The sequence below is a fragment of the Myxocyprinus asiaticus genome, chromosome 42 (genome assembly GCF_019703515.2).
Source record: "Myxocyprinus asiaticus isolate MX2 ecotype Aquarium Trade chromosome 42, UBuf_Myxa_2, whole genome shotgun sequence".
In the NCBI taxonomy this organism is placed as follows: domain Eukaryota; kingdom Metazoa; phylum Chordata; class Actinopteri; order Cypriniformes; family Catostomidae; genus Myxocyprinus; species Myxocyprinus asiaticus.
Genome location: NC_059385.1, coordinates 13348062 through 13362646, shown reverse-complemented (window position 1 = coordinate 13362646; position 14585 = coordinate 13348062). Strand labels below are relative to the sequence as shown.

The window sequence follows — 14585 nt, the reverse complement described above, 5'->3', positions numbered from 1 at the left end:
AGTATTGTTACATAATAATAATAATAATAATAATAATAATAATAATGCTGAAAATACACGCATAATTGTATTTCAGCTGTGTCCAACGATTCCTTAAGCGCTTGAATAGGATAACAGACAAGTGTTATTTTCAAAATAATAACAATATTAATATATATATATATATATATATATATATATATATATATATATATATATATATATATATATATATATAATTTCCTATCCAAAAGATTGCAATTAATATTTCCGTTTCCGTTTTCTGATGGTAAATAACACTAGAGTAAATGTCCAGGGGAGCAAATGTCATCCTCAATATCGACATCATCTTCATTTTCATCCAGCGTGTATCTGTCCGGACTCATGCCGTTTTTACCGTCTTCTGTACTTTTCTCGTGCGTTTCGCTCTCGCTCGTGTTCTCCAGCGATCGGTCTACATCGTTTGGATTTTTCTGGTCGTCTTGTGTTTTCCTTAGCTGTTTTTTGTGCTTCATCCTCCGGTTTTGAAACCACGTCTTTACCTGCGCAATGTAAACGATTTATAAGCCTGATTCGTTTTCAGAATATTTCTGTTAGCGCATGCAAGACCTTACAAGTTACATCTGTGTTCTTAATGTTTTAAAGTTTAATCTTACCTGTGTTTCCGATAGACTGAGCGCCGTTGCCAGTTCCACGCGCTCAGGTGTGGAAAGATACCTCTGGATCTCGAATCTTTTCTCGAGTCCGGATAACTGTGAGTCTGAGAACACGGTTCTGGCCTTTCTGCGTCTGCAGTGCTTCCCTGGTAACTCTGGATGATGCTGAAATAACGCCGGCATCTGCATTCCTTTTGGAATATCAATGTAATGACAACCCTTAAAATATGATTCAAAATGTAAACATTCCGATTTGTATTTAAGAAGCATGTGATATGGATGTCAAGTCTAAAAAAAAGAGATATTTATTATAGAAAATTGCGTCGCAAAGAAATGTTGTTTTTATCAGTAGGATAATTATTATTATTTAATTTTTTCAGGATAAAAAAACATGGTTCTTTCATTTATGAAGATCATCTCAAAGGCCTATTTTCCACTATACGAATTTACCAAAAATAAAGGTTCAGTTTATGAAAAGCAAACTGGCAGGGTAACATTTAGTCTGTTTTTAGAATTTATTTATTTATTTATTTTTTTTACAGTAGTTACATCTTCTGTTCCAGATATTATAGGTCACATGTTGAATATATTCCCACCAAATTCCGCGCGTACATTCTGTGCATTTTCAATGAAACCACGGGCCTACGTTTCAACTTACCGGAGGTGAAAAAGTACGGATGATGTTCAGGTTTATGTAGTGGATGATGCGGATGAGGAGCCAATATTGGTGTAGGCATAAGAGGATATCCATATTCTAAAAGAGGCATCCGGGAAGCAAGAGAGTTTGAGAAGGGCGAAGGAAACACCTCTCGCAAAGGTTTAGGTTTATGTAGTAAAATATCTTCAATGAAGAACGATGTTGACCTTTGAGCCTGCATCTGGGGGACCGGAGAAGTGTAGTTCAGATTCATCTCAAAACTATGTAGAAATCACGGGCGAAGCGTTCCAGTTCGTGAGGCTTGTGATGCTTAAACAAAAATCACTTAGTTCGATCCAGGCTTCAGCACCTTAAAAGCTTTAACGTATGATCTGTTTGACAACCTGTGCACGCTGGGATAGGTACACTACTTTTTATTTGGGGGGAGACTGACAGCAGCAAATCAGGAAGTAGATTAGCACTCAGCCAATGGCGTGACGACTGGGCGGAGGATTGAATGAGTTGTTTTGCTGATTAATTATGCAGGCGGCGGGAGGAGCGGCCTCCCTAAGAGCCCTGTCACTACCACAGTCACTTAGACCCAAGCCTGCACTCTCACTGCACAGTGGCTTAAAAGACACGTGGACCGGTGAAGACGGTTAACAAAGGGCTAACCTTAGTTGATAACGTTTAAAGAAATCGGGAAAATGCACGGCCTGTTAAAGCCTTGTTTTGTGAAACGATGTGATTTCCCACCTGTTGCAGTCACGGTGCAGCTTCTGACTGTTACGACGTTACTATTTAAATGGCCTTGGCTAGATCTGTGTTTAACCCAACTTGTCAGGCCTAATGAAATAAACCAAAAAAAGGTTTACAAAAACTCAAACATAGCGACTAATATTATGTGGTTGAGGAAACCAACAACCCAACGTTTTTTACTTTGTGGACAAATATATCGAATTACAGATTTTCGTGTGTTTTTGTGATTTTGCTCTTTTCCCGCGATTTTTGCCTGTGGGAGTTACAACCACGTGTCTGTTTTCTACTTTGTTGGGCCTGCTGCACCAGCTATACATACAAGGGCGTAGATTTGGCTTGAAAATTGGGGGGTTACAGCGTGAAGAATTAACATTGGGGAATCTACGCCCCTTGTAAATGGGCGTAAATGGGCACTAAGTCACAGTTTACCCACTACTAAATATTTGAGCGTTGCACCATTAAACTTAGGTAGAATGTAACCATATAAACGAAATATTTATGGAAGCCTCCAACCAGGAGTGGATGGAATAAAAAAGCAGACTGATATTTTATGACATCACTGAGCTGATGTTTTGCGTGACAGGCTTCAATCCTTTCGACATACAGTATGATGTTGAAAGGATTGAGAGAGAGAGAGAGAAAAAAAGCATACTTTTAAGGGGCTCTTCAGCATGAGACCGTTCTAACAGTGCAGTTTTCAGGGTGAGTCACCCAGTGTCAAGTTTCAACACATTCAATATATATATATATATGATATTAAAATGAATAAATGTCTATTTTCCCAGCCTGTTGTATTAGTATTTATTTATCACCCCTTATTTATTTGAGATACAGTTCCTATATATTGTTATTTACACATGGCAAATATACTATATATTAAATCTACTTTTATTACGTAACGTATTTTAATGGGGATATAATTTATTACAGCTTGTACGTGAGCAAACAAGGTTTGAACATCAATCGTAACAATATAAAAATAAAATGCATGGCTTTTTAACACTTCTGTGTCAAATTTGAAGGCTGTTTATTGGATCAATACAGGTAAACATCATATTATGCAACTACGCATTAGGCCTGCTTTACGGAGAGTAGCTAGCTAGCTAAGTAGCTAAGTCTTAACTAGCTAAGTCTTGCTTTAAGAACAGGTGGTGCAACCAAATTAAGCACTGACTTAGTTACAAGCTAACTAGTAGTATGACTGCCTCTCTGTTGATGTTCAAACACGAATAATAATAATAATAATAATAATAATAAAACTAACTAGTAGTTACTAAGCCCCTAGTGTGAACTTTACGTCCCAACTTACCTAAGACCTTACGCACAGCTGGTGCAACCCTACCCTGTTGTGCAAGATTTCAACAACTTACCTGATATAAAGATTTTCTAAATTCACATTAGAGCATTGAGTGCTGAAGAAACAATGTTTTATGGGGGATTGTGTGCGGTTTCCATTTCCTGGTGTGTTTTTTTTTTTTTTTTTTTTTTTTTCATTGCTGAGGGAACACGTAGGCTTTTTTATTTTTTTTTTTTTTTTTTTTTTAGATTTTTTATTATTTTAATTTACGGTACAGGGCATAAGACCTTCCGTGAAATCGGATTTAATTGTAGATATTGAAATCTGCGAGGATACAAGTGCGCTTCAGTTCCGACTCAACTGATGGAGCGGTAATTTGTTGAGATCGTGTTGTCATCACATCTGCAATCACCGCGACTAATGGTAAAAGTGTTTCATTATTGGCAGAAGTCTTGCAGCAATGCTATTAGGTAATTAGTTTGGATGTTAGAACGGAAATAATAATCCTTTCCATTAGATCAGATGGTAGGCTACAAATTAATTACTAGATTCAATTGGTCATGAAAATATGTTATTCCTGCCAATTTGAAACATTGCTTTATTAACAGTGTTGGTGTGTTTTAAAAATGGATCCTCCATATTTACAGAGTTGCTCTTATATTATAAGTTGCATGTCTTTTAATAAGCATTACCTTGAATGCAAGCAAATATTTTACTGATGAAGTTATCAGTAGCCTTCTTTGAGATTACAAATGTATAGTCATACAGCATAAGACTGTCTGAAAAAATCCAACAAATTAGAGACAAGTACATCAGATGCAAATGCAAATGCATTTTGCGACAGGCTTCTTGATTTGTTTGTTTTTGAATTCTTTTTTTCTCTCATGTATACGATAAAATACTATATCGCTGTCTATTTTACTCAACGGTGTAATGTGATTTTGGAGCATTGTAATTGAAACCTGTTATTGACTGTGGCACCTGCGGCCCGCGCTGCTTACGAATCAGGGTAACAAGTTGCTTTTAAGGCACAACGCGAGAATAAATGTACTAATGGTGATGGGATCGCCTTTACTTGAGAAGTCGATAGAATCCGCACCCAGAGGCAGTTAAGCAGCTTTTAATAGCCATTTAATCAAGTGAAATTGGGAGACAGCACGCCACTGCGTCACAACTAAGTGGCGCGTTTCTGTAAGAGGCTTGTGGCATGAACAAACTTACTGTGTAATAATGGCAAATAAAAATGTACTTGGTTATCTTCAAAAATGTTTTAAGACTTTGCATTTACAAAGAAGACTTCCAATTTTGAAAACCACTTAAACATCTTGACTAATATATATATATATATATATATATATATATATATATATATATATATATATATATATATATATACATATTTTCATATTCTCAGGCCTTTGTCATAAAACATTATGCATTTTCAATTGCACTTGGACACATCAGTAGTGCTTGTTGTTCTCCAGGCCCAGTTTATCAGACAATAATAAAGATCATACATACATACATACACGCATTACTTTTATTGCCTATTATATCTTTTATTTAAGTTTTGCTTTGTTCTTTTTTTTCTTCTCATGACCTAATGGTGTTTAGTACTGAAGTGGCAGCCAATATTGGTAGTAATAAAGCCCAGTTTAATGAGGATTTGGGCTTCTGGGGCACTCATGCATCCGGTATGCACACATGTAGAAAATTCCTAAATAAAAAAAGAAGAAAGACAAAAACAACCTAATTAATAACTGAAGTTTGTGTTATTTAATAATTGTTATATTTTTACAGAAAGAAAAGAAATAACTTCTTAGAGACTATGTGAACAAGTATAATTACTGTACAATTAAACCTATTGCTCTTTAAAAATACAAAGGCATCCAGTGCATTATTAAATGTGCTCTTTGCAGATATAAACTACTCTTACCTGAAAAGAAAGTGAGCACAACAGACACCCAGCCAATGATGTACGACCAGGAGAACCTCCAGTTACCATAGCGTTTACCATAGTAATTTATTGTAACTCCCGTGTACACAGCCATGGCCAGAAACACAAAAAAGCCTTGTGGGGCAAAAGGATAGAAACAGTGTCATGTTAAATTATATTAACAATTCAAATTTAATTCAAATGTAATATTTCTGACAAATTACATTTTGTTTAATTGTACTTCATGTGCAACATGGACAGTGTGAAGCAGTTACAATAACAATGTGTCAAAAATAATATAACATAACATAAATGGCAGATATTTGTTTATTTTATATATGTTAGATAGTTTTCAGTCTATATTTATAAATACAAATGTATGAAATATATTGTAAAATATATTACATTCAAAAATAAAATAACTAATGATAACAAAAGCACTAATAGGCAGTATCGTGATAACACTGTAGAAAATATGCTAAAATAAAAAGGTGTTAAAGTGAAATGTAAATCAATATAAAAAGGTTACTTACATGAGATGAAGAATAGAATGCCTGCAGCAAAGGTTTTATCAAACCTGTCAAAGGAGGAGTAGTGGATGAAGGCCATAATACCAATGATGATACCAATGAAGCAGGCCAATAGAGACAAGATCATGAACGCTCGTGTAGCATCCCAGTATGCTGTAAACACACATGTACAAGTGAGAAAGTCAACGACTATCCAGTTCACCAGATAACTGACCGTCATATGAATGCTAATGCTCAGGTGAATCCTAAAGTCAAAAGTAAAACAGAAGTCAAGTATTTAGTAAAGGTGTAGGGTTCTCATCCCTGGAACAAGATTTACTTTCAAACACAAAATGAGATGTGCATTTGATACGTATTGTTCAATCTGAATGTTTGTTTGTTCAAATTTGTTCGTAAAAAAGAAAATTAAAGATGATGAAAAAAATATTATCCAAATTCAACTGATGCATTGCATTTTTCTGTTTGTCTTTGACACACAAACATGAATTCCTGTGGGTTGAAAATCTCACCAATACTGTCGGTGTGTGTAAAGCATTTTCCAGGCATGCAGTATCTCCACAGCCCCTGATGCATGTAGTTGTTTGAATGACGGTACTGCATCCAATAATCTGTTGCTGTGGAAACAATCAGGAGTATATTGCCCACTCCTGCACAAAACAGCCCCCCTCCCATGAAGCTGTACATTCTGCACCTACAGACAAACTAAAAACAAACACAGACACATTTATGGCCACATGAAGCACACACTGAACTTGCATTTAAGTCATTAATGCACACACACACACACACACACACACACACACACATGCGTAAAGATCAGGTCTGTGTTAGCATCAAGGGACTGGTGTAGACCCCTCTCTGTAACCCTGCACTTCATTCTGAGGCTTGTAAGTGTCTGTAATTGCATTGTAATGAACACATTACTTCCTCTGAGTGAGCTGAGAGGTCAGTATCAGGAGGCTACATTACTCTGTCTATGCCACATTCTCTCTCTCTTCTTTTTAGTATTAGGCTAACAGAGCTTTCATGTGAAATGTCTGAAAGAGATCACAGTTATGGTAATCTAGAAGACAATACTTATTCAGAAATAGCAACATGTTATGTTCAGTTTTGAGTAATATTTAACCTTGTCGGCTGTGACACTTCATTGCTATTTGTGTGTGCGTGTGTACATGTTTATAGTATATTGTGGGGACCAAATGTCCCCACAAGGATAGTAAAACCTGAGATCATCTACCTTGTGTAGCCCAGCCAGTGATCACCACAAGGGAAATGGCTTATTAAACATACTAAACAATGTTTTTTCTTTTTTTGAAAATGTAAAAATGCAAAAAGGTTTCTGTGAGGGTTAGGTTTAGGGTTAGGGGATAGACATTCTCGTTAGATCTGTATAAAATCCATAAAATGCATGGAAGTCTATGGAGAGTCCCCACAATGATATAAAAACAAGTTTGTGTGTGTGTGTGTGTGTGTGTGTGTATGTGTGTGCGTGTGTGTTTTGTTTGCTTGGTAACTTGATCAGTCATTGCCATTCAGCTATTGAAAAATCATTTATATTAGTCAGTTCTGTAAACACAGTTTGTCTGTAAGTATGTGGACACAATTAAATGTTTGCCAGCAAAAGCACCAGTAATCAGTAGGGGGCGCCATAGTTTCTACCTCTCTAAAAGGTTTGATAAGGCTGATCTCTCATGTGCAATGGAAAGTGAGCAACATGGGGCGGTGCTAGTGGTGGGCTAGCGTGCTAAAGCCCCATATGTTTCTATAATCTTGTAAAGATGTCAAAAGTACCAGCTTCGGTATCAAGTTGATTGTAAAATATTAAATATTTTAATATTTAATATATAGCAGCACTATGGAAAGCCGAAAGAAATAAAAGTTGTGTTTTTTATCGCATTTTATAGTAGCCTGCATAGTTTTAAAAGTATGCAACTTCTGTTCTTTGAGCATATCTGAGGCTGAGACAAAAGTTAGACAAGCCTTTTAGTTTCAGCAATATTAAAATATTTACTATATATTTGACACTTCACAGATGTAACACTAAAACTTTTATCATAAAGTGTATTATTCGATATTTCCTCAAAGGATGGCCCCATAAATTTCTATTGGGCTCAGCCCCGAATAGTCACTGAACATAGAACCACCCCTGGAGAGCGATAATGATGCCAACTGTTGAACAAAGTTTTTAATAGATCAAAGATTTAAATAGATAGATTATGAAAATGCCATTTTAATTTTTATATGTTATGAAACATAAAATCATAACCAACCCCCCCCCCCCCCCCAAATTAAATGTTCTAAATTAGCATAGAAATGTGTTTAGTCTAAAATCTATACTTCATAATGAATACTATATATTTTATACTAATACATGGTTAAATACTTAATACTTTATATTGTACACAATGCATATTTTATACTAATACATGCTACACTGAAAAATTATTTTGTAGTGAAGTAAATATAGCAGAAAATATACTTTCTACTTTTTACATTTAATAAGTCCGTTTAAGCTTGAACATGAAAATATTAAGTCGATTCTACATTTGTACTCAGTTCAAACATGTAGAAATTAATACTCTAGCTCAGATGTTATTCATGATTTTTTATCTTTACAATGTGCCATTATGTGTCAATCCTAAGGTAGAAAACCTCATATTTATTTGCTCATTTGAGTAAATTTCACTGGTAAATTAAATATGTACATTTTACTTGACTTTTCGAGTTCATTTTCTACTCAAAATTACCAATTTATGAGCAACAAAATTATCTGTGTTCAGGTCTGTGTGTCTGTTGTTTATATCACCATAAGAGCGAGGCAATGTTGTCTAATAAACTACATAGCATGCATTATGCTTTCCTGTGGAAGGTTTCCATGTCATGTGGTAAATGCCTGAGTACGTTTAAAAAGCATGTTTGAAATGCCAGTACAGTACACTGTTAAGAGTGTGTCTTAATTCAGTGCTACATTGCTTGAGAAAAATTATAAAAATTTCTTTAAAACAGAGTGTTGCAAAGTAAACTTGTTTACTTGAGAATTTCTAATTAAAGCCACCAAGAACTGTGTGTAGCCTTCACTTGAAAATATGGTTTGTTAAATTTACTAGCAGTTTCTGCATTAAATTTTCTAAAAAAAAAACTTTTGAAGTAAATCCCCACATAAACAAATGTCAGTATACATTGTTTATTAAATTCTGTTTTTTAAGTTGTATTGAATTGACAGATGTTACTGTAATGTAGTCATTTGAGGGTGTTCCAGATTTGTATTGAGGAAAGCAAGAAAAGGCAGACTAGTCAAACAAATCTGTCATCAAATATAATCTAGCTGTTAAAAGTAGTGACACTTACCTTTATCAACCCCCTAGATGAAGTCTGAATAAAATACACCAGGGCCCTATAATGGCTGTACAGGCAGCTTTCCAGCAGCTCTTAGCACTAGCGTTTAGCGGGTGAATAGAGAGAACAGGGGAAAGACCAAGCGGAGCACAGAAACAAAACAACAGGCAGAAACACAGCCAATCAGCTAGGGCTAGTTTTGTGATTTTGGAATCTGCTGAAGACACAGAACTATCTACAAATCCTGATGACTGGAGGCTTTCCATTGAGTGGGCTCTACTAACCACCCTATAGTTGGAAAGAGGCCGAGCGGAAAATTTGGATTGCTGTTGGTCCTAGAAACGAACAATTAGATTTTCAAAACAAATGTTGAATTTTATTGTGTGTGCTTTCATATTCTGTTACAATTTAAACAAGTGAAATTGTGCTGTGATGATTTTGCCACATAATTATCATCCTTGAACCACATTTCAGGTTCTTCTGCACCGGGTGAATTATTGTGCACGTCCACTAGAAGATAGCATACAAACACATCATTGCTTTTCATTTAAAATGATTAAAATATAATCCAGAGTGGATATAAAAAAAAATGTGGTGTGCTTTCATGAGATCACCATCTATAATACTAAGTGATTCTAAATAAAAAACTAAGTTGTCCTGTAGTATAGTCACTTTTGAAAGCGACTTTTGAAAAATGCATCTGTTAAATTAATATGTATTCAAAATGAAATATAAATAGCCAAACCATTATTCTTCCAACTATTTGTTGTTCAAGAATAAACAACCTTTAACAGAATTATCCAATATGCTAAAACACCTTTGAATTCTCCCAGTCCCTGGAGAATGCTTAACATTTCATCCTAACTTGCAGCCAGCCTATTGAGCATTAGCTTTGGTTTTCTTTCCCTCGCCCTTATGTGTGTTAGAGTTGTTTTCTCCTCCAGAAGGCTTCCTCTCCCATCTCCCACACATGGTCCCGAAGATGAAAGGACCACAGTGGATCCATTACCTGCATTAGAGCAAGTTGCTCCGACCAATTGACGACTACAAAATGCAACAGGAAAGGGTTTTTTCAAAGATGTGAGTGCCGTACTTACGTCTAACTTCATTTTTATAGACCACCGCCTATTTTGTTCCATTTCAACTGAGGCAGCCGAGGAGCATTTGATATCATCCTGAGCTATCAAAGTGGACAATATGTCTCAGTGAGAGAGAAGCATTTCACCTTCAAATGCAGCTGGCTTTTCAGAGGATGAATTTGTTATGACACATGTGTATTACAGCAAACATTAATGATAGCAAACTTTTGGCTACTTTGCGGATGCAGAGAAGAATATTCCAAACAGGCTTTCAGAGGATTCTCAGAACCTTTGTGGGGCAGTTACATGCCAGATGACAAAACTGTAATGCCTTAACACTATCGAATTTAATGAATTTATTTTCAAATTTCTTTATACAGTACTGTGTAAAAGTCTTAGGCGCAGGGCCATAGCTAGTGGGGTGAAAGGTGGTAACAATTTTAGGGGCCCACAGGTCCAGGGTGGTCCCACAACAAATTCTAAACTGTATATTTTTTTTTAATAGGAAAGGTGCCCTGAGCAATACACAGTCAGGGGGCCCAAAATACCTGGCTACGACCCTGCTTAGGCGCTTTATATTTTTCACAGAAAAATTTGTCTTGAAGGGTTATTTTATATATTCTGATTTTCATGTATCAGTAGGAAATATCAGTTTTAGCTTTCAACATTCCCTTTGCAAATACAATTGAATAGAAGAACAAGGAGCCCTACGACAGATGGTATGGCTCCCACAGAGCCCAAATCTCAACATCATTGAGTCAGTCCGAGATTATACGAAGAGACAGAAGCAATCGAGACCGCCTAAATAGATAGAAGAACTGTGGCAAGTTCTACAAGAAGCTTGGAACATTCTTTCTGCCAACAACCAAGAAAAACTGTGTCCAGGTGTACCTATGCGAATTAGTGCTTATACGAAAGCAAAGCTTGATTGATTTAGATTTTTTATGTCGTTACTGTACGTTATGACGTATGACGTTAACTGATATGCTGAAAACTATTTATGGGATTATTTTTGAAGACATCCTCACAATGCAAAATTTTTCACAAGTGCCTAAAACCTATGCACTGTACACAGTATACATACACAGTAGTACTGTATATATATATATATATATATATATATATATATATATATATATATATATATATATATATATATATACAGTACATAGCCTACGATACATATAAATACATTAATGGTAATCAGATGGATGAATGGATGGATGGATGGATAGAATTTATCAAATGTATTTAAAATAAATTCTGTCTCCTTAGTTTGAAAGAGAAATGTCTTCACTGATATGTGTAAACAGCTTGTAAATTTTCTGCTTACATTTTCACTGTCATGTTCAGCTAATAACTTCTTCGGTTTACTCTTGGGTCAAAAGGATATTGAAATAATTTATTTTTCCAGTGGCTTGCCCTTTCATAATAACACAAAACACAAACCATTTTCAGGCCTGCCCCCTTCAACATAATGCACACAGTCTGAGAAATGTCTTTGAATCCTTTAAGCTGCCAGCCGCATCCCCCTAAATGCCTAAATCAACTCTTTAGAATTTCATTTTGCAGCCTTCGGTTGGCTAATTTGTATGGCAAATGCTTTCAACGTTTTCCCAGCATTTAAGCGTCTGCCTTAATCAAAAGAGCATGCAGACGATTCTCCCTCCCATCCCTGCTCGACTGCAACGAGTATGGAATAAAACCCTTCCACTTAACCACTTAGATGAATATATCAAGAAACTAATTTGTCGTTTTAATTGCATGATTTGAAGAGATGCAGCCTCACTTTGCCTCGTCCATTTTGCTAGATTTTCAATGTGAGCGCACATTAGATTGATCTATGAAAGACAGCAGAAATCACAACATTTATGTCTTTTCATTTCACCGTAATTAGATAATTGAAATTCCTGTCACTGTCTCTGCACTTTTGCAAAACACAAACATCGCACAGACCACAGAAGGAAGAGATTGCTTTTTTCCTAGTCTTTGTTTTTTTCAAGTTACTTTTCCCCTCCGTTGTTTTGATTTTTTGTTCCCTTTTCACCAGAACCAATCACTCACTCCATCTCCTGCAGCCAGAAATAGCACAGTGCATGTCCATTTTGTTGAGATTTACCGTCCCCATTAAGTGATTGCTAGCTGAAATGACAGGGCACCTTTCTCTTGATACACTCCGAGAAACCTGGCTGGCTCACATTAAGGACACATTACTCGAGCCCATTTTCATCCAGCTGCAAGGATATCCATTAAGGTGGCTCACAACCCTAAATTTTTCCATTTTCTCTCTCACTAAACTTGACTTCACATATTATTTCCTGCTCTGTTTTGTGATTTGCAGCAACAAATTATATCAGGGAGAGGCTATCTCTCTCAATGTTTTCCCTGCTGCCAGAGCAATTTGATGTGACCAATTCTGAAGTGTCAGAATGGACACATCATTAGGCCTAACTCTGACTGATGGATGGCTCCTTAGAAGTTCACTGGAGTTGGCCAAGTTTGCAGCTCCAGAAAGAGCCAGAGTGTTATGGAATAATTTTACAAATGGACGCCTCAAGAGTTCATGCAGACCTGCCAAACTAACTTGCTTAACACCTTTAAAAAGAAAAAAAGATTACATGTAATAATTAGTGTAAGGAGTTAAACATTTTATCAAGCACTAAAAAAGTTAAGATTTTTATGTAGCTTCAAATCAGTGGTTCTCAACTGGTGGGTCATGACCCCAAAATGGGTTGTGGACAGCAGGGAAAAATAACCCTTAAGGCAAATAATAAAATGCAACTAACCCTGTATATGTGCATAGGATAGCAAAATATATAGGCTTTTAAAAGCAAGAAAAAAACCCTTTCTCTTGTTGTTGACACGGAAGGCCATGCATCCAATCAAATTCAACTGTATTTTGGTACAAATTAATCTGTAACTTGTTAATGTGGCTAACATTAGCCTAGGGTGGTAAATCACACTTCTGCTGTTTATGCATTTACAAAATGTTCTTATTCAGCCTATGTCATGTTAATAATTTTGTATATTGTTGAGCCTATTTTACCATATTCATTGTAATATTAAAGGAAAAGTTCACCTAAAAATGATCATTCTTTTACAGTTTACTCACCATTATGCCGTATCAAAATCGTACGTCTTTCTTTCTTCTGCATAACGGAAGATTTTTTGATGGTGATATGACGTGTGTTTGCCCATACAATACAAGTCAGTGGGGTCCAAAACGTTCAAGCCCCAAAAAAGGACGTAAAGGTAATCAATACAATGTGAGTGGTTTAATTTAAGTCTTTTGAAGTGAAATGATCAGCTTAGGGTTATAAACAGACTAAAATGTACCTCCGTTTTCAATGTTAATCTTGATACCTGCAGTCTCCTTGGCGCAATCATGATTTGAATCCTAACCCCAACCCTAACCAAACCTAACCTAACCTAACCCTAAGCTTGATTACACTTCCTAACCCTAACTTTATACATTTTTGATTTTGAAAACATCTGTGTTAAAGAAAAATGAAGAAAAAATTTACGCACGCCCAACCAAAGTTGGGCGCTGGTGCAAGACACAATGCAAAGTGTCACACACTGGTTTATTGCTCCAAAAATGCTTTGTAGGCTTACACTTGCAACGTTTTGACCATTAAGTCTTTGTCAGGCCAAAAGACGAAAAATACATTTGTGTTGACATTTTGTATGGTAAACTATTTTGGTGCTGTTTTGGGTCACCACTTGATGTCCAATGTAAAATCTGAGTTGTAAAGCAAAACCAGTTGAGAACTGCTATACTATACCTATACCAATACATTAGAGAAAATACTGTACAATATAGCAGCCCTTGAAAAGTCATTCTCATGTTGTTTGACTGCTTCCTCTTCTGTGTAACTGTTTAGTGGCAGAATCAAATAAAAGGCATTATACCTCGCATCAAAGCAACAAAAATTTGCTTTCAAATGCATGAACGAATGCGAAAGATCCAACACGGGCATTTGGCAACACAATCACCTTATGAGCTGCCTGCACTCTGAGCATGCTCCCCGTCGTGTTGACATTCTCATTGCGCTTTACCCATTAATTCTGCCATTGTTGTTTCTCAGGTCTCATGGGGTCCTACGAGGGACTTAACAAGCAGTGCTTAACCAGCCTCCTATGTCCATTCAGCTTCAGTTAACCCGGACACAGAGTACAGTCAACAGACCCCTGCCACGTCCCTGCTCCCGGTCAAAAGCCTTTATCACCATGTAATTGTACAGGTCAGTCCCAAATAAGCAAATCAAAGCTCCCGTTGCCTCACAAGGATGCAGAGGCAGACAAATGCTCTACACTGACTCCCATTGATAACTGAGTTCTCACTGATCATTTGATCCCTCTAAGTGAGCAAGAAG

At 36.3% G+C, this 14585-nt stretch overlaps 2 protein-coding genes across 2 annotated transcripts; both read right to left on the bottom strand.

Moving 5' to 3' along the window:
• Positions 1-278: 278 nt before the first annotated feature.
• LOC127432846 (brain-specific homeobox protein homolog) lies at positions 279-1546 on the bottom strand. Its single transcript, XM_051684298.1, has 3 exons — positions 1294-1546; positions 636-826; positions 279-521 (listed from the first exon to the last, which is right to left on the bottom strand). Exons 1-3 carry the CDS (start codon positions 1544-1546, stop codon positions 279-281), a joined length of 687 nt encoding a protein of 228 aa, XP_051540258.1.
• Positions 1547-4862: 3316 nt separating this feature from the next.
• On the bottom strand, positions 4863-9306 carry lim2.1 (lens intrinsic membrane protein 2.1). The gene is made up of 5 exons (XM_051684237.1): positions 9143-9306; positions 6304-6496; positions 5798-5947; positions 5265-5399; positions 4863-5045 (listed from the first exon to the last, which is right to left on the bottom strand). Exons 2-5 carry the CDS (start codon positions 6476-6478, stop codon positions 4984-4986), a joined length of 522 nt encoding a protein of 173 aa, XP_051540197.1. The 5' UTR covers positions 6479-6496; positions 9143-9306; the 3' UTR covers positions 4863-4983.
• Between the last annotated feature and the right edge of the window lie 5279 nt (positions 9307-14585).

What these genes read in the sequence shown, in the direction of transcription:
- LOC127432846 (XM_051684298.1), bottom strand. Translation starts at nt 1,546, where the DNA reads ATGAATCTGAACTACACTTCTCCGGTCCCCCAGATGCAGGCTCAAAGG. An exon ending in TCCGTACTTTTTCACCTCCG is followed by an intron (nt 827 to 1,293) that starts GTAAGTTGAAAC and finishes ATATTCCAAAAG; the next exon opens with GAATGCAGATGCCGGCGTTA. An exon ending in TCAGTCTATCGGAAACACAG is followed by an intron (nt 522 to 635) that starts GTAAGATTAAAC and finishes TACATTGCGCAG; the next exon opens with GTAAAGACGTGGTTTCAAAA.
- lim2.1 (XM_051684237.1), bottom strand. Translation starts at nt 6,478, where the DNA reads ATGTACAGCTTCATGGGAGGGGGGCTGTTTTGTGCAGGAGTGGGCAAT. An exon ending in CATTCTATTCTTCATCTCAT is followed by an intron (nt 5,400 to 5,797) that starts GTAAGTAACCTT and finishes TTGCCCCACAAG; the next exon opens with GCTTTTTTGTGTTTCTGGCC. An exon ending in TGTGCTCACTTTCTTTTCAG is followed by an intron (nt 5,046 to 5,264) that starts GTAAGAGTAGTT and finishes TTTTTTATTTAG; the next exon opens with GAATTTTCTACATGTGTGCA.